At 28.3% G+C, this 26420-nt stretch overlaps 13 protein-coding genes across 13 annotated transcripts in view; 9 read left to right on the top strand and 4 right to left on the bottom strand.

Moving 5' to 3' along the window:
* The window catches only part of cand_022470 (uncharacterized protein), a gene marked incomplete at both ends in the record, with an annotated part of 2010 nt that extends 826 nt beyond the window's left edge, over nt 1-1184 (top strand). Inside the window, 2 exons of the mRNA XM_067212477.1 lie at nt 48-206; nt 442-1184. Of these exons, the coding sequence (XP_067068750.1) occupies nt 48-206; nt 442-1184 (902 nt within the window). The remainder of the gene's footprint in view (nt 1-47; nt 207-441) is intronic.
* A 204-nt stretch (nt 1185-1388) lies between these two features.
* cand_022480 (uncharacterized protein) lies at nt 1389-1825 on the top strand (the record flags this gene model as incomplete). The annotated part of the gene is made up of 2 exons (XM_067212478.1): nt 1389-1508; nt 1547-1825. 2 exons carry the CDS (start codon nt 1389-1391, stop codon nt 1823-1825), a joined length of 399 nt encoding a protein of 132 aa, XP_067068751.1.
* Nucleotides 1826-2017: 192 nt separating this feature from the next.
* cand_022490 (uncharacterized protein) lies at nt 2018-3158 on the top strand (the record flags this gene model as incomplete). Its single annotated transcript, XM_067212479.1, is given in 7 exon segments — nt 2018-2223; nt 2301-2381; nt 2425-2534; nt 2548-2696; nt 2851-2879; nt 2949-2979; nt 3087-3158. 7 exon segments carry the CDS (start codon nt 2018-2020, stop codon nt 3156-3158), a joined length of 678 nt encoding a protein of 225 aa, XP_067068752.1.
* A 369-nt stretch (nt 3159-3527) lies between these two features.
* cand_022500 (uncharacterized protein) lies at nt 3528-7157 on the top strand (the record flags this gene model as incomplete). Its single annotated transcript, XM_067212480.1, has 1 exon — nt 3528-7157. The coding sequence occupies one exon, from the start codon at nt 3528-3530 to the stop codon at nt 7155-7157; it is 3630 nt and encodes a 1209-aa protein (XP_067068753.1).
* A 442-nt stretch (nt 7158-7599) lies between these two features.
* On the top strand, nt 7600-8766 carry cand_022510 (uncharacterized protein; the record flags this gene model as incomplete). The annotated part of the gene is made up of 1 exon (XM_067212481.1): nt 7600-8766. The coding sequence occupies one exon, from the start codon at nt 7600-7602 to the stop codon at nt 8764-8766; it is 1167 nt and encodes a 388-aa protein (XP_067068754.1).
* A 160-nt stretch (nt 8767-8926) lies between these two features.
* Nucleotides 8927-11005, bottom strand: cand_022520 (uncharacterized protein; the record flags this gene model as incomplete). Its single annotated transcript, XM_067212482.1, has 1 exon — nt 8927-11005. The coding sequence occupies one exon, from the start codon at nt 11003-11005 to the stop codon at nt 8927-8929; it is 2079 nt and encodes a 692-aa protein (XP_067068755.1).
* A 466-nt stretch (nt 11006-11471) lies between these two features.
* cand_022530 (uncharacterized protein) lies at nt 11472-12908 on the top strand (the record flags this gene model as incomplete). The annotated part of the gene is made up of 1 exon (XM_067212483.1): nt 11472-12908. The coding sequence occupies one exon, from the start codon at nt 11472-11474 to the stop codon at nt 12906-12908; it is 1437 nt and encodes a 478-aa protein (XP_067068756.1).
* Nucleotides 12909-13171: 263 nt separating this feature from the next.
* On the top strand, nt 13172-14224 carry cand_022540 (uncharacterized protein; the record flags this gene model as incomplete). The annotated part of the gene is made up of 1 exon (XM_067212484.1): nt 13172-14224. The coding sequence occupies one exon, from the start codon at nt 13172-13174 to the stop codon at nt 14222-14224; it is 1053 nt and encodes a 350-aa protein (XP_067068757.1).
* Nucleotides 14225-15430: 1206 nt separating this feature from the next.
* Nucleotides 15431-16282, bottom strand: cand_022550 (uncharacterized protein; the record flags this gene model as incomplete). The annotated part of the gene is made up of 1 exon (XM_067212485.1): nt 15431-16282. The coding sequence occupies one exon, from the start codon at nt 16280-16282 to the stop codon at nt 15431-15433; it is 852 nt and encodes a 283-aa protein (XP_067068758.1).
* A 2831-nt stretch (nt 16283-19113) lies between these two features.
* On the bottom strand, nt 19114-20334 carry cand_022560 (ATP-dependent RNA helicase; the record flags this gene model as incomplete). The annotated part of the gene is made up of 1 exon (XM_067212486.1): nt 19114-20334. One exon carries the CDS (start codon nt 20332-20334, stop codon nt 19114-19116), a length of 1221 nt encoding a protein of 406 aa, XP_067068759.1.
* A 661-nt stretch (nt 20335-20995) lies between these two features.
* cand_022570 (uncharacterized protein) lies at nt 20996-22272 on the top strand (the record flags this gene model as incomplete). The annotated part of the gene is made up of 6 exons (XM_067212487.1): nt 20996-21072; nt 21286-21655; nt 21714-21773; nt 21929-22028; nt 22087-22139; nt 22207-22272. The coding sequence occupies 6 exons, from the start codon at nt 20996-20998 to the stop codon at nt 22270-22272; spliced, it is 726 nt and encodes a 241-aa protein (XP_067068760.1).
* Nucleotides 22273-22425: 153 nt separating this feature from the next.
* cand_022580 (pelota protein) lies at nt 22426-23727 on the top strand (the record flags this gene model as incomplete). The annotated part of the gene is made up of 1 exon (XM_067212488.1): nt 22426-23727. The coding sequence occupies one exon, from the start codon at nt 22426-22428 to the stop codon at nt 23725-23727; it is 1302 nt and encodes a 433-aa protein (XP_067068761.1).
* Nucleotides 23728-24681: 954 nt separating this feature from the next.
* On the bottom strand, nt 24682-25610 carry cand_022590 (40s ribosomal protein S9; the record flags this gene model as incomplete). The annotated part of the gene is made up of 3 exons (XM_067212489.1): nt 24682-25034; nt 25330-25483; nt 25548-25610. The coding sequence occupies 3 exons, from the start codon at nt 25608-25610 to the stop codon at nt 24682-24684; spliced, it is 570 nt and encodes a 189-aa protein (XP_067068762.1).
* Between the last annotated feature and the right edge of the window lie 810 nt (nt 25611-26420).

Raw genomic sequence — 26420 nt, forward strand, 5'->3', positions numbered from 1 at the left:
TAATCCTATAACTACAACTACATCTACACATATTACAAGTTCTTCAGATCCATCCCATAGTGAGGGTACAACATATACTACTACTAATCCTATAACTACAACTACATCTACACATATTACAAGTTCTTCAAATCCATCCCATAGTGAGGGTACAACATCTACTACTGCTAATCCTATAACTACATCTATACCTAGTACAAGTTCAAGTAAGTTTCGATAAAAATAAAAAATTTTTAACTTATTATTCATGCTATATCATAAAATTATAATTAAATTTAGTTGATATTAATATCCCTAAATTTAATAAGCGTGAAATTAATGCTATTTATATTAAATATAATTTTATATATTAAATATTACTACATATGTATTTCAATTTTTTGAGTAATATTATTTATTTACGATTTCATTGATTTATTATTTTATATTTTCTAATTTCAGGTAATAATGAAAATCATGGAAATTCGAACTCAGTTCATACTGGTAGCTCAAAACCTAATATAGGAACAATAATTGGAGGAACATTAGGAGGCTTATTATTAGTTGGAGGTGCTTTAGTAGGAGGTGGTTTATTTATTAATAATAGAAGAATTAAAAAAGAAAGACTAAGAAATAAACTTAGAAGAAAGAAAAAAAGAAGACAAGATTTAACTTCAGCATCTATTGGAGATTCAACTATTGTTTCCCAAAATTCAGTATCAAGTTCAGTATTACCATCAAAACGTCCATTAAAAACATCTGTAATAGATGATTCAGATTCTTTAGTAACCCTAGAAGTTTCTCATGGTCAAACCTTCGATGGATTGGGATCAACAACTTTACTTCCTTTACCTGCTATAAAGATTAATAGTGGAGATGAACCTTCAAGCAAATCAGTTTCAAATAAAACCACAAAATTAGATGACTATAGTCAAACTTTCGGTGGATTAGGATCAGTAACTGCACTTCCTTTACCTATTATAAAGATTAATAATGGATATAAACCTTCAAACAAATCAGCTTCAAAAAAAACCAGAAAAGTAAATGCTAGTAATATTAATAAAGAAATTCCTAAAGGATCTATTCATAATAGTACTAGCAATGCAAATCCAGAACCTCAACAGTTACCAATATTTTTAGGTAATACTACAAGAAAAAAAGTGTCCTTATCTGTATCAGATTTAACAGGGAGTTTAAGTATTTAATCTTATCCCGTAATTATCTATACAATTTAGAAATATCTTACATAAAAAAAAGTGGTTAAATATATTTTGTGGGAATTTAGTAGACTACCCATTGTTTTAATTTGTAAAAAGTTGATTTTTTAAAGGTAAACTAACACATCACATTTCACCAAACAATTATTGCATGGTAATTATCAAACCAAAAGTCCTAATCCTTATTTTTTAATGGTTTTACTAAATTTAAATACTTCACTATATATTATTGATCCCAAAATTAGAGGATTAATTAAAGAAGAGATTGAACGTCAAGTGAATGGTTTATCTTTAGTGGCAACTGGATCATTAGTGTCTTCCAATATTTCCTCTTGAATATTTTTGTTCAGAGTACATATGAATTAGAATATATAAAAGGATCCAAGTTTGAAAAATTATATAATAGTAAGGATAATAAAATTAAAGATACATTAGAAGATAATACTTCAATAAAATTGTATGAAGATTTTCATATTTCTATAGATGATTACAATTTGAATAGTGGACTTAATTCTTTAACATATAAAAACTTAAATAAAATGAATTTACAAAGTATCAATAAAACTCTTATAGATCCTGAAATATTCACCTTATCAAAAAATAGTTCTTATATTTCTCCTCAACATTAAAAGATTCAACAAATATAAAAAGTACATATTTTTTAAACTGTTCGAATATTACAAAATTACAGGATTTAACTGAAAAAAGAGCTCTTAATTTTTAATCTTGATATTAGTTATGGGGTGTAAATATTACATCTAATAAGTGGAACACCTACTAATTTTGCATTATCTTATTTATTAAAATCTCAGAATTGTATTATGGGTCTTTCTTTACAAAGTGGTGGATATTTAACTCATAGACACTATACTAATGAGAAAAAAGTTATTTATTTATCTTATTTCTTTGAATATCTGCCATACACTACTCAAAATTATGGATATATAGATTATGAACAATTTTATATCCTCCATTTGAATATCCTGATACTGTTACTATTACAACATATTATGTGGAACAAGATCAGGTATGATATTCTTTAACAAACTTAATTATCCATGTCTAGTAAATAGTTATAGAAAAATTGTTATTCTGTCTATACAGGACTCTGTGTTTTAATCATATTGCTGTTCTATGTACTCAACTAAATAAAATAAATTCTACTAATGAATGGAAGAAGCAAATGTTATCAACAATATACAAAGTCTTTAGTTTATTTTTTTTACAGTGAGAGTACTAAAATTATTACTAATGGTACTGATTCACATATTATACTTATTTATGCATCAATTTATGATATATCTGGATATAAAACTAAAAAATTATTTGAAGCTTATGGTATATTTTTAAGTTCCTTACCTAGTGATGGAAAAAATGTCTTGTAGTCGAGTTCGTATTGAGACAACTGCATTAACAATTCGTGGCTTAAAACATCAAGACTTTCAAAAAATATCATTCTTTACAATTCAGGCTATAAAAAATGCACAGAAAATAAAGAAGGTAATAAATCTATTCTTCAATTTATTGAAGTTTTACCAAGATATTCTAACTTGATTAATCCTTTGAAAAATATTACAGTACAATATATACAATATTTCAATTTTCTGTAGAATACAATATAATATATGATTTAAGTTATATAATTTGATATAAGAGATTAATAACTAATAAAAAATCTAATTTGTTATTGAACATTTCATAAGTTTAAATTGTAATATTCAACAAATATAAAGTATTTTTAATAATATTAAGAATTAAATTTAATATTAAAGTTATCTATATTGTAAGTATTTGTATATTTATACTTAGTTATTAGGCTTGTTCTACAATAAATTTAATAGAACTATTATTTTAGAAGATAAATATATTTAGATATATAATATATTTTAGATAATTTGGATATCAATATATACTCTTAGTTACTTTTTTCTGTTTACAGATAAGTTATTAATTTATCTGTAACCATAATATTTTCCGATTTAAATAATTTCCATTAGGTATATTGTAAATTTATTTATACTTATATAAACTTAAACAATGAACATATAACCTATTTATATAAAGTATAGTATATAAGTAATTGAGTTGAATTTCCTTCTTTTTAAAATATAAGTAATAATAAGCTTGTAGTTTTTAATTAAGCGTGAATCTTTTGTAATAGAAATTTAATGGTGTTCTGTGTAATGTGTGATTCACACTGTGTGCACACACTAGTTTAGATCAAACTTTGATATATATAGTAAATAGTAGAATTTTACTACAAAATATATCCTGAAATTATAGTTAAAAATAAGGTGAATATATTTGTAAGGGTCTACATAACCTCCACAGATGATGTGGTATCATCTGTTCATCTATTTTCTATATTTTATTGGTTTGGTATCTGCATCTGATACTGGCGAGGAAAAACATCGTATAACAGTATTATTTACAGATTTAGATTCCAAAGTAAGACTTACAGATTCACCTAAATCTACATTAGGGCATGTCATTTCTTTATACTTAGAAGCTAGACCTGAAAAATCAAGAAGATTATCGGATTACTTATTTCACTTAGAATCAAATGGAAAATTATTATCAGAAAATACAGAAATTTCTAATATATCACCTAGTGACTCAGTAATTGCAACATTAAATTCATCTATAAATAATGAAAACCTTAGAAATAATAAAGATTTTGAAGAAACTTCTGAAAGTTATGTTGAGATTGGTGATGATGAAGTTTACATTAAAGTTGCCTTACCAGATGGCATAATTGAAGATGTGTTAGTTAATAGAAATAATAATCTTGATACAGTTGCAAAAGAAATTGCTACAAAATTTGGGTACAAAGAAAAAATGAAACTTACAAATGGGCAACAATTTCTTCCAGGTTCAAGTACTTTATCAGAACTTGGAATTGAAGCAAATGAACATCCTTTGTTTTTAGTAAAACAAAATCAATATATTTCACATTCATCCAAACAACCAAAACTTGATCTAAAAAATTCAAATAAAAAAGTGAGTGAAATTCCACATTCATTAAACATACATAAGAAAAGAACAATACCAGGTGAATATATTTTAAAACCAATAAAGATAAAGTTATTCTTTTTATCAAAGCGCATATATGTAATTTATGAGGCAGTATTTAGTCATACAATAGCAGATATTATTTATGATATTAATACAGAAAAACAAATACCATTATCCCATATTAAATTAGGGATTTTTCGTGAAGGTCAAAATATACCAGAAAGTATTGGATTGAATTCACCAGAAGCTGAATTAAGCTTATATGAAATGGGAATAAAAAATAATGATATTATTATAGTAGCTACACCAGATACAGATTTCTCAACAACCCCATTACCTATAAGGCAAGGTTCTCAATTTAGAATCCATTTGAATTGCTTAGATAAACCACATTCAAGAAAAAGATTTTCAGTTTCTTTATGGTCAAATACTCCTATTGATTCAATCCGTATTGCTCTATCTAAATCATTAAAGCTACCTTTTACAGATATAGATTTAGAGATTGAAGATATAGATGCAAATGGTCAGGCTGTTATTTGGCGAAGATTAAGAGGTTATACATTAAGTCAATTAAATATAGTTGCTGAGGATGAGTTATATGTGAGAACAGGGCCATATAGGCATGTAACAGTACAACCATCATATTTGAATCCTTTAACTGGTCGGCATGAAATTCCTATGAATATTAGAATAAGGTTTGATGATTATAATGGGTTTGATTTAATTTTAGGTATATATCCATCAACAACAATAAAACAACTAAAACGTTTGATTGCTTGGCGTCGTAACTATTTACCTAATTCTATACAGCTTGAGATTATTGGTATAGATAGACGCCTACTTCCAACTTCTATTTTACCAAGTAATGATTATTCTACATTAAGACAATTAGGAATTATATCTGGCGTTATATTCCGTGTTAGGATTACTGGTAGTCCTATTGAAACTCCTCAAATACCAATAGAAGATATAAAAGATCAGGAATACATAGATGGAGCTAGTACATCTGATCCTGCAAAGCCAAGTATTACTCTTTATATAGTTGTAGCTAATCGCCATATAGCACCTATTCAGGTTATTTGTTTCCCTTCAGCCACTATAAGATCTATTATTAAAAGTGTATCTATTAGAAGAAATATACCTTATGATAATATGAGGCTTTATACAGAGAGAATTCTTGATAATGGAACAAAATATAGAAGATATTATGAAAAACTTCCAGATAAAACTGTTGAGGAATTAAGAATAACAAGAAATACAGAATTGTTTGTTGAAATTATTGATTCTTTACAAAGAGATGAATTTGGAAATCTTATCCGTCCTGGAATAGTTAATTTGGTGATAGAATGGGATGATGGAACATCAATTAATATTCCAGTACCATTAGCATCTAAACTTGGGCAATTTCGTGGAACATTAGCTGGTCTAAAAGGTATATCACCAGAAATGATTACATTATCAAGGAGAAGAAAAGAAAATGGACCCCTTGAAAATATGATAAATTTGGAAGCTCCAATTGATGCTTTCAAGCTTAAAGATGGAGATATCATTTATAGTAAAGTAAAAGAAACAGATGATAATAAGTTAGAACAAAATTCCGAAGTGCAAAGATTCACTGGACTTAGATTTTCATATCCAGATGGTAGTACTATTGTATCATCTGCAAAATCTGATAAAAAACTTAGTGATGTAATCAAATTTTTAGCTGATCAACGTGGATTTTCTCAAGAAGTTATTGCAATTTATTTCTCAAGTGGAAGGAAGTTAAGAGGTGATAATAAGACATTAAAGGAGCTTGGTGTTCAATCTGATATGCAGTTTTGGGTTGAAACAGATAATTTACACTTAGAAACCTCAAGAGATCCTATCCGTTATGTTATTAGGAATACTGATTCACTATGGTCAACTTTTGTATTTATTTCTCCTGATGAGTTTGAGACTGCAACAGTAAAAGATTTAATCTCAGAATATAAATCAAAGATGTTAATACCAAAGGAGGCAACTATTCATATTTTAGGATATGATGGATTAAAAGAGGATGATCTACTATCTAAGTATGAAAATGATGAGAGATTTAGACATTTGTTGGTTGAAGTAAAAATTCCATCAGGATCTAGAATAGGAGTTGAGGGATATATTACAGGAGAGATGGCTGATCCAAAAGAACCTATTGACAAATTAAAGAAAGCAATAAATTGGCAAGGTTCTGTTGAATTTGTACCTAAACAAAATCGTGGAATAAATGCAGCAAAAGCAGAAACTACTCATATAGGTGTTATGATGCCTGCAGCAGCTTTAATAAGGCCACAGTTGGACCTTGATGAAGATTTATTGCAGGCATTTGGGGAAATTGCTGATGCAGAGCTTAACAATAGAATTCACGGAGTTCCAGGTAGAAAGATGAACATGAAGAAAAAAGAGAACTTAGTTAGTAAGCTGACATCTACAAGAGTAGCTGCATATATCCTACATTTGATCTGCAATCTGAACAATCTTGCAATTGAGAAATTTATGTTATTAGTGCATAAAAAGCCACCATATGAGGCAAGAAAGTGTACAAAACATCTTACTCTTGGGTTAGATAAATATTATAGATTTGCAAGAAGTGTAATTGGAAAAAATCCTATAAAGTATAAAAAAGCTATGACATCTCTGAATAAATCAACAAGAGAATTCAAGACTGCTTACAATTATGTTGTAGTTAATTCAAGAAAAATGGCAAGAACCATTAATAAAGCAGCTAAAAACAGTGGAAAGCTTCCGGAAAGCAAATACATAAGCGCTCTAAGATTGAGCGGTAAGCTCAAATATGATAATAAATTGAAAGTTGATCTAAATTTGAAGAATCTTTATATTACATTAAGACCTGTAGCAACTCAAGATGATATTGAGGAAACTAAACAACGTGAGAGAGATACTTCAAGACGTTTGTGGATAGGATCTTAATTAATCTAATTAGAGTAGACAAGACATTCAATTGTAGCTCTTTATATTAAGTAAAAAGTAAAATAATTCGACACTTATCTTGTATTATGTACATAATTATGTATGGCACATCTAAGAAACAAAAGTGACTCCCAATATTTCCTCAACAGAATTCAGTTGTTTTTCAAATAATACTTTTTAAAACCTGCTAAAAGAAAAAAAGTGCGTATTATATGGTTGTAATAAAAACGTCTCGTCTTATATTCGAGTCTACTTAAGGTACCTAGGAGCTAGTGTGGATAACTGAAATTAATATATTATAATAGGGTAGGTAGATAGGAGAGTAATAGCATCAGTTGTTATTAGTCGTAGCACTGTAAATTCTCCTTGTTTAAGAGGGGGTTAGAGTGCAATTGTAAAATATTTTTTAGGCCTATTGTTTTATTATTATTATTTTTAAGTTATGAGGATATTGCCTTATCTGCACTTTGTAATTATCTTGATTACTTTGGTAGCTTCATGTCTCTGTAGTAACCGAAGGGCTGAAGTTAAGATTAGGGAGGTTTTGGATGTTTATGTACCTCACTGGTTATTTGCAACTAATGTCCTAAATTTGATGCTATTCCAACCAGGGCGAGGTATGGGATTTCCATGGCCACAAACCCCTCCTTACGAGTTCAGGCGTTTATTCAAAAGTAAACCTGAGGACTTCTGTGGAAATTGCAGAGTATTGTTGAGAAATTGGTTATCGTCAGAACCTCCAATGCTTCTTTATAGGGCTCCTCCATATGTCTCTAAAATTCCATCAATTATTAGTGTTGTATGCGGTGCAATTGAAATAAAATACTATGGATATGGTGAGAGTTTATGCAATAGTGTATCTATGAAGTTTAATCTATACAACTACTACTCTGGACTTAGCTTAGCTCCAACTAGAAAGAGACGTGCAGCATTCCCAGCTTCTCATACTGAATATAATTCAATAAATAAACATCACTTCGTTCCCACTGATAAGAAGGTGAAACTTAGTTTAAGAGCTGCTTATCCAGCCACTCATACTAACTATCCAGCAGATGGTAAACATGGTTATCAACCTGTAGTAAATCGTACTGATCCTGAAGATAGAGCTGCTTTCCCAGCTACTCATACTAACTATCCAGCAGATGATAAACATGGTTATCAACCAGTAGTAAATCGTACTGATCCTGAAGATAGAGCTGCTTTCCCAGCATCTCATACTAACTATCCAGCACCGGGACCTGGAAGTGGTGATATTCCATTTACTGTAGTTATACCTGTGATAAAAGCTGCTTACCCGGCTTCACATACACAAGCACCAGTAGATCCTAATCATGGCTATACTCCAGAAGTAATAGTGCAGGAGCTTGTAGATAGAGCTGCTTTCCCAGCTACTCATACTAACTATCCAGCACCTGGACCAGGTCAACCCTTAAATATACCTTGGGAACATTTATCTGAAGTACTAGTTAAGGATGACAAGGGTATACCTTATGTAATGACAGCTGCTGGTCCAGTATATGGTGATGGAAGTATCGATGAACTTATTCAAGCTGCAGATATGGCAGCTATATCTGAAGAAGGAAAGTTAAATGTTACATTGGCAAATTGATTTTGTAGTTTATCTTATATATTTGTTATTTTACTCTGATAACTAAAGTAGAGTGAACATATTTCAATAACTCTGATATCTTAGTTCTACATAACTAAATTAGGAAATTGGTTTTAGTATACAAAATATATACTTGTATATGTAATTATCTAAATTATCACTAACTAAGCAGTTGCTCACCAGTCTTCTCTTGTATCTTAGAATATATTGATATATTACTTTGTATTATTGTAATTCTACTTTTAAATTGAGTCTTGTGATATTTAAGTAGGTATTCTGGTATTGAGAAGTTAGATAGAACCTTAGTCACCAAACTTTTTGAGTTCCCACAAATGAATTCAATTTCACTAATTGTCATTCCTTCAATTGAGGATAAATCTAAAAATGCCTTTTTACAAGAAGATTCATAAAATTCTATACAATCTTCTCTACCTAGGCATGAGTCTAATATTTGTGTCCCTATATCAATAAGTGATCTAATACTTTTCTTTGCATATTGATTAGCGGAGTTTACAAGCTCAGATAATATTGATGTAATAGTATATATAATAGGCCTAACGACTAAAGGCTGAGGTTGGACATAACTTAGTATGGATTGACAAATTGTGAAAACCAAATCTTTTGGTATCTCTTTAATATACTTAGAGAATAAAATAGAGCAATCACTTACAACTTGTGATATTGAGTATTCAAAGTTTAATTTACATACTATATTGGATAGTTCTCTTGTTGTAAACAATGCACCTGCCTTATTCCATATTTGTTCTTGGAGGGAATTAATAATTAGAGTATGAATAATATTACACTCAAACTGCTGTTCTATGCTAATAGTTCCAAAAATGTCTACAAAATTCTTCATGACTTTGCCACATATCTTGCCTAAAATTTTTGTAGCAGACTCAGATGTTTCTAAGGGTGCTAAATAGTTATTTGCAAAGTTGCTTAGTGGTACGAATATTGAAATTGTTAATAGAGAGTTGATACATGTAGGAATAAAGAAGTTGATTATCTGGGTAGATATAATCCCAGCTTTTTGCTGAGAGATATCATTCTGATTAGGTACAACGATAGTAGATGAGGTCACAGTTCTAGTTATCACTATACAAGCTTCTATTGCGTCTAAAGGAAGTTGCATTGAATTGCTTATAAATACCAACATAGAGGCTAGTATTTTTTCTTCATAAGTTAGCAATTTACATGGTAATATTAAATCGCTATAAATATCATCATTGAATATTAATTTTTCAGAAACCTTAAGTTCCTGAACCTCAGTTACACTTTCAGTTAATAATTCTGGGGATATATTACTTTCACCCATACTATATTTAAGGAGTCTTTCGGATTTTTTAATTGATATAACTGGGGAATTTATGAATGGTAAAAATAATAAATTAGGTTTTTTAGTAATAGTATCACTTTCAGTATTTATTTTATTATTATTATATGACAGACCACCGATTATATCGAATGATTCAAAATTTAAGGCTTCTGGAACAGATTTAAACGGAGTTAGTTTAATTTTATATTTAGAGCAGCTATTATCACTTTTTTTGGGAGAAATATCTTGCAAATTATTAGGAATTTTATCTTTAGAGCTATAGTAGCCTCTAATTCTTCGCATCTCCAGTATATCTGTGCATACTATGTTTGCTTGACTCTCTGTAAAACCAAATGGTAAGGATAAAACACGTAAAATTGACTCAACACATTGTTCAAGAGAAGGATTTAAAGGTAACAGATCTGATATAAGATAACTGATTTCAGGAGTTATAAATATTGATTTTTTGAGTGGATAAGGCTGTTCATTAGGACTTTTTGTACTATTTGAAGGTATTTCTTGGGGTGAGTTAGAAATTACTTCATAAATATTTTCAGCAAAATGTTGGCGATTGAGAACAAGTTTTACATGTTCATGTAATACATTTTTACAAATACTTCGTGATAATGATGCATTATTTCCAGTAGCTGATAAGGTACTTGAAGTTTTTTTTTCGCAATCATCCATAACAGTTTGGAATTGATCATGAAGGGTTTCCCCAGCAGTTAGATCTAATGATCTTGCCAAAGATTTGGTTATCTCATAGTTTATTTTAATATCAGAGTCTATTAGAAATTTCTGAATTAGTAAATTTATTCTATTAACCGTGTATTCTGGGGTTTGATATACACATCTGACCAATTTTACTATGTATAGAAACAGAAATACTGCAAAACATTTAGATCTTAGATATAAAGTCATTATAAAGGATATTGTAGTTATCTAGATAATTTTATTTAACAGTATTGATCTTTTCTTGTATTCGTTACCTACTTTAGTGCTAATCCTTTTGTGGCGCCCCTCAGATCTATTTATTTTAGAATGGATTAAGAAAATATTGGTAAAGAAGAAATTGGGTTGAAAAATAAATAAGGCGGAGATATACTCAAAAAATCTATTTAAATTCAAAATTTTGTTTATAAAATTGTGTGCCTTTTTTTTTTTATTATTTTCTCCCAGATAAATGGTGTGTACTCCCAGAAGTGTGAAAAGTATGAGATTTTATTCTTATAAAGATAGATTAAAGAAAATATTTGTGTGTAATTAGTACGCATGGATATTTATTAATTATTCAGTATATAATAAGCAAATATAATATTGAAAATTGTTTTAGAAAGTTTCTGAAAAGGTTAATTTAGTAAATATATTTACTTAATAACTAGAAATCATGCAAATAGTTGTCAATCGCGGTAAAGCTTTAGACCCTGTAGCCAAACCCTATTATGGCTATAATTATAAGTCATTAGCACACCAGATATATAATGAAGATATCACATCAAATAGTTCTGGTGGACAGAATGTTAGTAATTTTGCATCTTCAGAGAGTGAATCAGAAACTGAAAGGAACAGGCTCCTAGCTGAAGCAACTAAGGCAGCTGAAAAGTTGATGAGTGCTCAGTTTGGTAAGTTGAATCTTGAATCGCAGCTTAGGACAGCAGAGACTAGATATCCAACAAGGATTCACTCACCAAGATATTACAATGAGAAAAAGGAGATAATTGATCGGGCAAATAAGCTCTTACAAAATAAGGGTGGGTTTTTGTCATCTTTTATTCTGAATGGATCAAGCTGGCTTGGATGTGTTAATTTACTTTTGTCCAATTGTAATGACTATAACGAAGCTGGGATTACACAAGACTCTTCTGGTATGACATTTCCTTTAGTTGATAACCCTAGCCAGGTATTTGTTGGAGTTAAGAGTAAAGAAATGTCAGATAATAAAAAGGAAACAGATCTATCTGTATCTGATATGGACAGTAATACAAATAATTTAAATATTGACAATCAAAGTTATGTTAAAAATTCTAACTATAACATCAAACAAAAATGTTGCAATACTATTGAAACTAAAAATGGAAATGTGATGAAAGTAGAAGGAATTATAAATGAATCATCTGATATTTGTTACTTTGAAAATGGTTCAGCTTTCTTCACTTATTTGGACAGCATAGGAGATGGTAAGAAGCATTTAAATAATGTGAAGTTATCTAAAGAAATACTTGATATATGCAAGTCAAGTGATAGTAATCTAAAGAAACAATCAAATATTAAAAATAAAACTAAAGGTAATATGAAGAATGATACTGATTATATATGTGATTCAATAAGGATTGATTCAGGTCAATATTTGGAATTGTTAGGAATAGATACTTTGAAACTTGGGTCTTTCGGAATATCAAATATAGATAAAAATATGAAGGATAAAGAGAGTTCAGCTTTTATTAAACAGCCTGTAAAATCAGAAGTCTTGCCGAAAACTAAAGTTAAGAATCTATCTAAGAATAAAGTGTCTGATGATAATAAAGATAATATTTTGTCGAATAATAATAACAAGAATACTGAATCTCACCTGAAAATACGCAAATCTAATAAATCAAATATATACAAACAGAAAGATAACTTAGTAGAGAGTACAGTAGTGACAGTATCAAATTCTAGACAAAATCTTGAGACTAGAAAAGATAAGGGAGAAATATGCAAGAATCAAATTAAAAGTTGCAAGAAGTTAAAGGAGTCCAAAGTACACGAAAGTTCGGAATCCCTAAGCTACTCTTCAAATATTATAAATGTAACTTCCAATTGTATATTTAATGATATATTTTAGGTTTTAATATATTTTCTTTCTAAATTAAAATTAAAGAGTGATAATGTATTAGAGTTAGATAAGTGTATAGAAAGATATGTATTACTATTGTAGTTGATATTTGAATTTGAATATTGTTACTTTAAATTAATTTTCGGATCTTATATAAATTCTATGTGATCTAGAAATTATTCATTAATAGATCTGGGATTTTAAAGATTTGAAAAGACCTCCTGAAGATATTCTTAGAAATAATATTTAATGTGGAATTTGTAGGATAGAAAATGAAGCAGTTTTATTTTGGATTGATATTTATAGCCTGTACATCTATTAAAGAAGCTTATTCTTCAGGGAATATACTAAGTAGTTTTTCATCATATTTTCACAATCTAAGCTATGAAAAAAAACAATCAATTGTGAGTGAAGCACTACAAGAGCTGCAAATAGTATTTCCTCAAGGATTAGATGTTGAACAAATACCCATTGATTCAAATTTAGAAACATGCCAAGCTGCACTAAAAAGATCTGTGTTTCAAAATCATGAATGGTATACTTTAGCAATGGGGCAATTTACTCAGCTAAAATTTTATAATCTATTTATAAATGAAAAAGTGTCTGCAGAAATTGAATCTGCACTACTTGCAGCTCAACAAAGTTCTATTAATAATTCATGTCCAACTATAAATCAAAATGAAATAACTATTCAAGGTGTATTATATACTTCGGAACAAATTAGTTCAATTCTTGAAGAAAGTAAAATTCTTAAGACAGAAAATGTACAATTAAGAAATTCAATTGCCAAACTCCAGAATGACTTACAACAATCAATTAGAAATATAGAAGAACTAAAATTAGAGGCACAAGCTGCTATTCAAGAATCTAAGCGTATGAAAGTTGATCTGGTTGCAATGTCACAGAAGCTTAAGTTAGTAAGAGCTAAAGAAGAGAACCTTAAGAAGGCACTTTATTATGCCCAACGTGGTATATTTAGCAAAGTTAAATCTGCACTCACAAAGCCATTAAGGAATTCGAAGATAAAGAAGATATTGGGATCTGAGAAATATAAGGAATATCAGAAGAATAAACAACATGAACATAAACAAGTTAAGCAATTGGGTAAGCAAGTTAAGAGCGAGGTTTCAAAAAGGAAGAAAGAGAGAAGAAAGAAAATTATTGATAGAAAGAACACACCATTAGGGTTGATACCTGCAGAATCTAATATTATTGGACAAAGAGAAGCAAGTCGATCTATTGAACCTTCTCAATCTGTTCATTCTTCTAATATGATTACAGATTCATCTCGAATTTTTGAATCTTCAATGTCACCAAGTATGTGAAAAATAGTGGACTAAAGTATTTTAAGAAAAATTTAGTGATAGTAATATAAGCTATATTAGACTATTTAAACTCTTTACTAGTTGATTTTACTTATCAAATTATTGTTGAACAATTAACAGTAGTCTATGAATGAATTTTCCAAAAATAAACTTGGATATCTTCTGTTAAACAGAATTTGATTTTAAAATATAGACTATGAAACTTAGTTTTGGAACTGTTTTAATTATAAAGTAAATTTTTCTATTTATTGAATTTATTATATTGATTCAGTGTTTGAAGGTTTAAATGTGAAAATAGCTATTAGGTATGAGTTCTATTATTTATGTTATACCATTTATTCTTGGTTAACAAGTTATTAATCTTTATAATTTAAGTCTGAAATATAATTGAAATTGATAATTATATATATGTAGAGAATTACTAGTAGTTCTCTAATTTCTTAATTAAAAAAAATGAAACATTTAAGAAATATATATATTGCAACAAAAAAATCATCAAGATCTAGTGATTTTTAACATAGTTATATTAGGATAATCTAGACATGTTAGCGAGTTAAGTTGAAAAAATCACTTATTTGTAACAAATATTTTACTATAAATCTTTAATAATAAGATTAGTTGTTATATCTCTCAAAAAGAAAATTCCATATATCTAATATTAAGTGGCATTAAAATTAATCTATCTAATTATTTCCAGTCTCATAAATATTTATAATTAATTATAATAATCTGAAATATTGTATAACAAATTCAAATTAAGTTTTCTGATTACATGATATCCGGAAAAAAATCCAGATTATCAATAGTAAGAATATTTCAAATAACTTTAATTCTTGAGATTATCTTAGTATCTTAAAAAATCCATTAAATCTTCAAATTCTTCTAATTACATATTCTAAAACTTATATTTAAAGCTATAGTCACTTGAATATGTGCTCAAAATAATTAATAATATTAGATATAGTAAATTACTTGACTATCAGCTTGCAAGTACTTCATCACTACTTATACAATATATCCAATGATGTTGCTCCTATATATAAATTATTTTATCTAAAATTTATGAACTCCATTATATATTATATTTTCAATTAATATCGTATAAATAAAAAAAAAGTCATACCTGTTTTTATAACTAAAAAATAGAGCTTCTTATATGATAAAGTACTAATATTGAGTACTAAGAATTTTTCTTAAATACTATATTCACTTTTTCCTATATAAATTAATATTTTCTTGTCTTTTTAGTTGGGAGATTTTTGCTTTCTCTTCATTGGCTTTCTTAATATTCTCCCATCTTTTCCTCGATTTTTCTTTCTTCGCTAGTATTTGCTTCTTTGATTTCATAAGTTTATTTAAATTATCCTTCACCTTAACTCTATTAGCACGTTGAAGAGCTTTCTCCATTGCTATTTTGGTCTTTTCGACGTTACGGATATGGTCAGGTAAGGTATCTAACCATATTTCTTCTTCTTTAATCTTCTTTATAGATTCTTCAATACGTTTTATTTTAGAACCTTTAGATCTATCAAATAACTTTTTATTCTGTAAATCTGAAGTATTAGATGGAGTAATAATATTTCCAAAACATTGATCTTCAATATCACTGTTTTGATTATCAATTTCCTTTTGTTTAATTCCTATGAGTTTCCGTTTTCTTTCCCTCTTATCTTGTCTATTCTTATTTCTTAAAATCTTATTTTGACGAAGTTCTGCAATTTTTTTAGCTAACTTCTCCTTTAGTTCATTTCTACTAATAGGTTCTTCTGATTTTACTGGTAGTATGGTGTCTCCAGATCGCCTTTGTTCTCCCACTGTTTTATATTCTTTATTAGCACCAAAGTGTCTCTTAATAATTTCAAGCGATGTCAGCAAAGTGCTAGGACTATATCTTTGGATTTTATTTTCCAGTGTACTAGATTTTTTCTTGGTATTCGTTTTGCTCTTAGCTAAATAAGCTCGTGTACTAACTTTTTCTTCAGTATGGAGTAATATATCTGAAGGTAATAAATTTAGGCTATATGAGAAACAACCGAGTTCAGTCCAGATTCCTTTCATGAATTCTACTATGCTAAATTACTTAATTTAAATTTTAAACAAAAAGTTAAAAGCGACATTATCTTCAAGAGATGCCACTACAGTAATATCTAAAATTATTAAGCGCGTAAGGTATCTACATCTTATTGTTAAGTCATAGTACCTATTACCCCAAATTATTATATTTAGAGCTTAATAGTATTCAACTACCTTTTTAGTAATCAATATATTACTGTTAAGACTCTTATATACATTATCTTTTATGTTCATAACTTCAATAAAAGTAAAAGGGGTTACACCTATATTTCTCGTAGACCCCAAAAATAGCATTAAATTAGTTAGGGTTCATGGTTTATATTCTAGTCAAATATCAAAATATATAAGATTTTTTATTGGTTCATTAAATAAACAGATGTCCTCTGTCCCATCCTAAACTTATGGAAATAAATATGTTAATACGTTCCTTAGTATCAAAGATACAACAAAAGCTACATGTAAGAAATATTATGTAACTTTCATTATGAATAGGTATTCTAAAAAGAAAGATAAAGAATCATTTAGAATGAGCATGAAAGTTAATAAAAATAAATTTTTAGGGACAAATACAAGTAATTAATATGTTAATAATACTGAAATAAAGGATTTAAGTCCCAATATTAATCTGAATCGAGATTTTGAGGGTAATCCAGACTTAATTTATCCTACTAAAATTCCTTCACTTTGATCTAATTCTGTTATATGAGGTCTTTAGTACCTATCCCAATAAACTCAAATATATTTCCTACCCTATCTTTCTCTAATTCTATAATCATTGAATCGGAAAAATTAAAGTAGGAACTAGTAAAGATTACTTTAGATTATAAAGTAGTACTATTTATAAAGGGTACACCTTCTGAGCCTAGATGTAGTTCTAGCCGTCATATATCTTTGGCTATGGTGTTAATTGGTATCCTAGAATACAAACTTATTGATGTTACAAAACAATCAGTAATTAGGGAAGGTATCAAGAAATTAAGGAATTGACCTACAATACTACAGCTCTATGTTGATGGGACTTTTATTGGTGGCTATAATGTCGAAAATATGCCGAAAAGTGGGAAATTAAGATAATTCTTGATATCAAAAGGTATAGATTTAAGGCCAGATATAACTATGAAATATATAAAATAAAATCCAAGTTATAAATATACCAAATTGAGAATGATCAATAATTCGTCTTTGAAAATATCTAATTCTTTCATAAAAAGAAGAGCCATTGTATTTACATTAGGAAATTCTCAAAAAAATAAAGTACAAATAAATACTAGAAACATCACTAAATAGGAATGATAAATATTATAGTAATATGAACAAAATGATGAGCAATTATGATGATCTTTAGTATAAATATTATTGTAATCATAATAGATATATTTAAATTACTGCACATTGTCCAGAACTATTTAACCAGTGTCATTACAAAAAAGTAGTTGAGATATATTCAAAACTAAGTGGGCTGTATTTGGAGGTTCATGGTTTCTATAGTTCAGGTAATTATACAGATAAAAGGGTAATTATTATCTATCTTAGTGGATTTATTCTATTGCTGTATATAATTTAGGTATTTGTTACCTAAATTATAAAGATAATAAATTCAAATGGCCATCCTTCAAAATATGAAACATCTCGATGTAGAATAATTCAAGAGTTCAGAGTCAAAAGTTACTAAGATATTTTGAGTAAAAAAAATCCATTATAAATTACAATGTTTAATATTATCCTTTATTTTTACTAGCAAGTTACGAGTATATACAAGCTTCAGAACAGCTTAAAAGTACGTGTAATATGAATATTGGATGTGTCACTATACAACTCGAGAGGTTTTAAGTAAGATATCAGATCAATTTAAATATCTTAGAAATCAGTATAATCCAGTCACTCAAATTAGTAGTTTCTAGATTTTAGAAAATCTTGAAATTCAGAGGAATAAACTCTTAAAAACCACAATTTATATGCAGATTCTTCAGTATGTCCGATCTCTAAGCCTCTCTTCAAATTGTTTATCTTTAATCATACAAACGATGTAGAGATACTTTATAATTTAGGTATAATACTAGAGTAACATCCATTCTCATCAACTTTAATCCCCTAATGTGATCTATTCAATTTTCTAATCTTTAAGTTCAATTATATTAATCCAACGTATAATCTCTAGCAATATCTCTCTTTTATATTGTATGATGACAGTACTGTATTCATATCCAAAAGTATAAAATTTTCCTCATGTCCTATGAGCTTGTAATTCCCGGAAATCCTAACATTAATATATATAATACAACTCCGCGATATACTTCGTCATGAGAATGTAGAAATAAAAACCGACCGAATGTAACTACTAGTTAACATTGTATTTAAAAATGATTGGGATATAATAAATATATTAGATATTGTTAGATGCAATAAAGAGATTCCTTCAAAAGTTCTTTTACATTAATATCTTTTCAGGAATATTTTTAATTAAATCAAAATATTTTCAAAGATATACCGTCATTTAGTTATACAATATATTTTATTTATCCCTTTATTTTTAATTGGTATTAGTATTAAATTATGGGATACCAAAACAACCAATACTGCATAAAGGATGCATTTGCAACTTTACACAAGTCATAGTTATAATGTAGTAGAATGAAATCTTAATTTCCTATTCAACTTATATACAAAAAGATTCCATATACCACTTGAATTAAAGTATACAGACATTTAAGTAGCACTAGTATTAACTTCAAAACTAATATATAGTTTATACTGCACATTGCAATTTATAGTCCATTTATACTACCAAACCCTGCGTAACACAAATAATATTCAACTTATGTATATAGTGCAGGGTCAACCTGGACAGGAATTGATGTAATCTCTGTATTCAGCTCTTTCTCTATTCTGTATAAGTTATATCTATCTTCATATGTAATCAAATTTATTGCTAATCCCAAGTGACCGAATCTACCAGACCTGCCAATCCTATGAAGATATGTCTCAGAATATTTTGGAAAATCAAAATTTATAACAACATTGACAGACTGAATATCGATACCTCTAGTAATTAAATCTGAAGATACCAAACATCTACATGCACCATTCCTAAAGTCATGGAATACACGATTTCTATGAGATTGCAGCATCCTTGCATGTATATAGAAACACGAACTACCCAACTCAGTAATTTTTTTGGCTAATAGTTCAACTCTTGCTACAGAATTGCAAAATATTATAGCCTGGTTAATTTGTAGCTTACAAAACAAAGTATTAAGACAATGAAGCTTCTGTTTCTCCTCTACAAAGGCATAATATTGAGTTACACCCTTTAATGTTAATTCATCCATTAAATTAATTTCATGAGCATTTGAAAGATACTTGTCTTTAAAACCCTTTACAGTAACTGGAAATGTAGCAGAATATAGAAGTATCTGACGTTCCTTAGGTAAAAACTCGATTAGTTCTTCAATTATAGGCTGAAATTCAGGGCTTAATAATTTGTCAGCCTCATCCATTATAAACATAAAGCAACCACTAAGATTACAAACTTTCTTATTTGCTAGATCAAGAACACGACCTGGTGTTCCAACCAAAACATGTACAGGATTATTTAAACGTAATATATCATCACGTAGTGAGGTACCCCCTGTACTAACCATACATTGTACACTGATATGTTTACCAAGCTGTTTAACAATGCTACTTGTTTGTAGAGCTAATTCCCTTGTAGGTACAAGAATCAATCCCTGTATAGTATTTTTCTTTGTGTTGATCTTTTCAAGCAATGGTATAACGAAGGCTGCTGTCTTACCAGTTCCATTTTTAGCTCTAGCTAGTATATCCTTTCCAGCTAAAGCTACTGGGATACTTTCTTCTTGTATAGGTGATGGTCTTTCAAATCCTTTCTCATATATACCCATTAATAACTCTCGCTTTAAGAAATAATCTTCAAAGTCGCTACCTTTTGTCTTTGTTACATCATCCGTTTTAAAGCGTGGGTCTTTTGGTGGAATCACCAAATCCTTCATTCCTGCGTAGTTGCTCTCTGTATGCATCATATATATATTAGCCCCAAATTAGAGATTTATTGGGCTGAATTTACTTGTAAACTTGTTTACCTTTTAAATAAATTACTATAGAAAATACTTTGAGGGCGAGACAGGATGCTTTCTGCTATCTTTACGTACCCCTCACCATTCAAAAGTATAAGACAGTCGCTATACGCGCCCATTAGAGAGACTTGAAATATCACGAGTGTATTGTTTAACTATTATACAAGATTCCTACTTTATTTATAGTTGAGTGTATTTAGGTAGAAATTGTGATATATTGTACTTAATCTCTGATTATTATTAGCATAAGTTTTACTTTATATCTTTTTTTATATATAGTTAGAAAAGTATGTGAAAGTATTGGGAAATTATGAAGTATAAAATATAAATTCTTAATTGACACTTTTAAGCCACTAAGACAACCCTAGAACTCTCGTAGCAACGTCTTAATATATTTTGTTTAACTCACTTCCGAACTTATACTATAGAAAGGAAATTATTTGAGCTTCATAACTATTGAATAGTTATACACAATTAGAGGAACATTATAATACGTATATATTATAAGAAAGAATATAATCACGAGATATCATCATTCTCAAATATATTTGTAAATTTCATCCCAATAATTAAAAATTTTTATTTATTTATTTTATAATTCAATATGCATACTCCTCAGCAATGTCATAACATTGAATCCAGTTTTATTGAACTTATGGGAAAGTGTGATAGTGAAAAACTGTAAGGTCATTGGATATATAAATTATTAGCACAGTCATTTATATAATATATAATAGAATAATCCCATTATTGCCAATATTTGGTAATATTATTATACTTAATTTTATTGGGTTTTATTCTAACATGATGGCAATGTGCATTGTACAATATATTACAGTTAAAAGTACAATATTAAGTATAATCTAATTATAATTATATCCTGATTTACTGCAGAAATATTGACAATATTATTTTGAATTATTTAATATTAAATGGTTATTATGAAGCTGCAATTGAGTATTGCCAAGAAGCTCATATTACACCTTTGGAATATATTAACAAAGTAAAGGATTTCATAAAAATAAAAAATTGTATTCTTGACCATAAATATGAGGAAGCAATTGATGAAATTAAAACACTTAGAACATCTGAGGTATCATCTACTAAACTAAGTAATACTGAAGATAGTTCAATGAATATATTAGATGAAATTATATTTCATATTAGAAAACATCAATTATTTGATATTTTTATCCAAAATAATGATTATGTAGAAGCTTTAGAATTTATTTCAACTAACATGATTCCTCATACTAAAATTAAGGTAAGTCACTTCTTCTCCAAGTAATAATTAATGTCAATTCACTTATATATAATTAAAGCCTAGTTTAATGGATGATTTAGAAGAAATTATGACAATATTTCTATTCAAAGATTTATCTGTAAGTTCAGAGCCTGTTTATAAATTAGAAATTTGTAATAGTTTGATCTATTAATGAGAACTTATAATGCAAAGGATCTTAACTGAAATTAATACTGTATATAATGCACATATATTGAGAATATTCACACTTAATTATTCTGTTTAATATTTTAGAATGACGAATGTCAAGTCTTCTTAAAAGAACAAAATGATCATATTAAGACCGCAGAAATGGTATATATGTCTTTATTTGAGTACTTCAATATAGAGACAGGTATGTACACTACTTAACCATGAATAATAAGATATATAAATATTTAATATGCTTATAGAATCTATACTCGAGTTTTTACTAAAACTTTGTACCTTTCTCAAAGTTCGCAAAGTAAGTGATGTTTCATTAAATTATTTAGAAATTATGGTAACACTTCCAATATTTACACACTTTTTAGAATCAGAACTCCCCAGATATGATGTTAATGAAAGGTTTTAAGTCACAATTTCCATGCTTATCATAATAACGAAGATTTATTTGGAAGTATCCAGTTTGCTTACGATTCATTTCATGATACCACAATTTAGTATTATAGCGGGCTACATATATCAACTTGTTCAGAATATAACTTGGCACTAACTGTAATGAATACAGAAGCTAATTCTTTTTATAATTAATGCAAATACTAAGGTTAAAGGTTATTAAAGATGGATTTGGATTTGTTAAACTTAAAATTAACTGTTCAGATGACATATGGGAGTTATATAATCTAATTATACCTGGTGATAGCGTGAGGTCTATTACATACAGAAAAGTATACAAAGAATACAGTACTGGCTCATCATCTGTAAAAGTTCATCGTTTAATGATGACTTTGATTGTAAAAGGATGTACTTATGAAGGAGATTGCCTTCGTATTAGTGGTCTTAATGCTGTAGAGAATGAATTTGTTAAAGTTGGACAGCATCATACAATAGATATTAAAGTAGATAGTGAACTGATTTTATACAAGAAATCTTGGGATTGGTTATCTAAAAAAAAGTTAATGGAATGTTCAGATGAATCTAATGTTAAGAAAAATGATATCTGTATATTATTGATGGATAATAATGGTTTGGCTAATTTTTACATAGCAACTAAAACTAGTATTAAACATTTATTTAATGTAACTCATAATATATCAAAAAAAAGAGGTGATAACTCCTATAGAGATAGTAAATATAATTTTTTTGAAAAAATTAATAACAGCCTAAAACAAAATTTAGATCTGAATAATATAGATTGTATTATTACAGCTGGACCAGGATTCATGAAGGACGATTACTTGGATTATATTAAAAATACTTCTTTACATAAAGACAAGGAGTTCTCGAAGTTAATATATAATAAGAAGCATATATTTTTAATAGCAAAGGCATCTAATGCTAACAAACCAGCAGTTGAAGAATTATTGTCTAGTGAAGAACTACAAGATAGACTGAAGGATACAAAGGCATTTATACAGGTTCAAATGCTAAACAAATTTCAGATGTATATTTGTAATAAACCTTCAATGGTATGCTATGGTCCTAATAATGTAAAAAAAGCCTTAGAAAATAATGCTGTAGATACATTATTACTATGTGATTCGCTACTACGTTGTTTTGATGCCTCTAAAAGGAGGTTTATTACAAATCTTGCTGAATTAAATACTAATCTTGGTGGAAAGTTATATATTTATTCTGAAAATCATTTCTCTGGGCAACAATTACAAAAACTTTCAGGTATAGCTGCTATACTTCGTTTCCCTATGTTAGAAGAATTTGAAGATGAAGATAACCAAATTCTAGACAATATAAATAGCCATACAAATACTGATAATGAATTTACTAGTAATTACGTTAGTTCAAATGGTCAAAAGTCATTTATTGAACAAATTCAAGTTGAAATTGATGAAGACAGTAGTTATTGTGAAAAGCTAGGTAATCTAAAGATATAAATATTAAACTACTTTAGAGAGTTCATATTAAATTTATTCTTTTTTATAAATACAAATATTTATATAAAAGGTGAAGATTATATCTAATCTTTATAATTGGATTTAAACTCGTATATTATAATTATAAAATGCAAGAATTACGAAGAATTAATGAATGCTGATTCTTCAAATGATACTAAATTATTTCCTTTCAGTCTACTATTATTTGGGATAATATATTGAATATTTTTTGGGAATATCAAAGATATATATACTTCTAAATGACAGTAGGAATTATGGAAAACAACTTATAAATGTGTTAATATTAAGTCTTGATTTTATTTCATATTTACCTGTATTATTTTAAAGGATACTAAATAGTTCACTATTTTATAAAAAAGAAACTTTTGAGATAATTTGAGTTAAGTATAAACTAATTACTACAAAGATATTTATTCATGATAAACTTATTTAAAGTTAATTTAACTTAGATTTTTCAGTTATTTAGAAACAATGAAATCTTTTATTTTACACTCATTCTACCTGGTAATAAGCTTGTTTAATATCCTTATTAATACTACATTAACTCTTTGTTATTTTAGAGTTTAATCCTTTAAAATTTTACTAATTAAAAATAATAAAGATGTACTATAAGATTAATATATATGTTCAATATATACTTAATTATATTTCTGATTACTTAGGTTGTACATGAACTATTCTCAGCACACAGCATTGTCGAAATTAGTTATCTTCTGAAGTACTAGATAATTTCACACCAATTACCTAACTTAAAAAATATTATTCGTATTGAATAACCATCCACATATTTCTGCACAAGTAAATCTATTCTATATCTCGTGTATATTTAAGTTGTACACTAATTAATAGCAAGCTTAAACTATTAGTTACAAATCAGACTAGAATAACTAAACTCAGATAATAGTAATCCTAATAATAAATCAGATTTTTCATCTACTCATCATCTTCCTCACAACTTCCACCTTGGTTACGTAAAGTTCGTCTTCGTACACGTCCTGGACGTCCACCACCAAATGGTGAAGACAAAGAAAAATCAATATGCTTCTCTGAATCCAATCTAACCATAAATGATGGGACATTAACAATTTGTCTACCAACACGGATATGATGCTGTCTAATTAGTACACGAGCATGATGAATGCTTTTAGCAAGCCCTAATTTGAAGACACGAGTCTGTAAACGTCTCTCTAAGAATTTGTTCACCGTTAAACCAAGTACATAATCTAATTTTCTCTCATTTTCCGATAATAAACCAAGACGTTCCATACGACGTAATAATGCCTCGCCTAAACAAAGTATATAGTTAGAATCATATATTACAAGTTCAAGAGTAGTGAAGTATTAATATACCATTAGAAAGTAATGTATCATGGGGGGAACGGATAAAGTACACAGAGACTGAACAATATTATAACACCCATGAGATGTTTATATGTTTCAGAATAGCATATTATCAACTATATCCCAGAAGTAAATCATTCGATATTAGCACATATTATGATCTCATATTTCATATTAATTGGAATAAGAGAACTTCATGTGCTATTTACCTCACTGAACTGTATATACGATTATACTTACCTTGAAAGACTCGAATTGGATCTTTATCATCCAAAGTAAGTAGATGACGTGCAGCTGCTCGAATCTTGGCTAAAGTATACTGAACACGCCAAACTTCACGCTTATTCTTTAAGCCATATTCACCAATAAGTTTCATTTCAGCATCCAGACGTTCCTAAAGAGAAATAACAAAGTTATATATTAAAAATTTACTTTTATATATTATTCCAAAAGTTTACCTTCTCAAAAGGACGTTTAGGTTGACGAGATGTTTTGGAGTGGTTTGTATACGATTTAACCATCTTTACTAGATTACTTTAAATAAATAAGAAGTCAAAATCCGATCTATAATGATTCCTAAACACCAAGACTTGGTGACTTCAATTATATACAATTTGATGCTTCATCTAGTCTATACAACCAACTTAGCTACATTATGTTAGAGCGGTTTTGATAATATTAGAGACCGGATACCTGAAATTACTAGTAAAGCTATGAGACAGCAATAGTAGAGGTGACTCTATTTGAGACGTGTTAAAAAGCGGGTTTTATGTATCTTTACAACTTAAGATGATATTAACCCAATAATAAAAAGTTAACAAGTAGTTATCTGAGTTTATTGCTTTAAAATAATGAGATAACTTTATAACATGATTGTATGCATTTTATTTCTGAGTATTAATGAATTCATTAAATATACCGGTCATTTTAGCACTTGGATCTTACAATTATGGTATTGACAGATTCAATACTCAATTATTAGAATATATAAGGGAGGAATTTACATATATAAATCTAAGAAATATAGCTGTGTATATAGATATCTTTATTCATTTATTATTCTTTATAATAACTTAAGTAAGGTAGTGCATATAGAGCAGAGATCTAAAATTTAGTCAAACTGAGGTACTTAATAATTTAGGGTTGTGATAAATATTCTCAATTTAAAAATTACATTTGGACCCCTTATACTTGAAGGAAATGGCTAAGAGTAAATAATCCTAAATAAGGTATATAATAGTGAATTTTAATAAAATTGAGTTTAAAATGAAGACTTACTATTATGTTTGTGTTATTAATATAAAAATGTTTAGATTATCTAAATAGTTGTG

Source organism: Cryptosporidium andersoni (assembly GCF_001865355.1).
Source record: "Cryptosporidium andersoni isolate 30847 chromosome Unknown contig_17, whole genome shotgun sequence".
In the NCBI taxonomy this organism is placed as follows: domain Eukaryota; phylum Apicomplexa; class Conoidasida; order Eucoccidiorida; family Cryptosporidiidae; genus Cryptosporidium; species Cryptosporidium andersoni.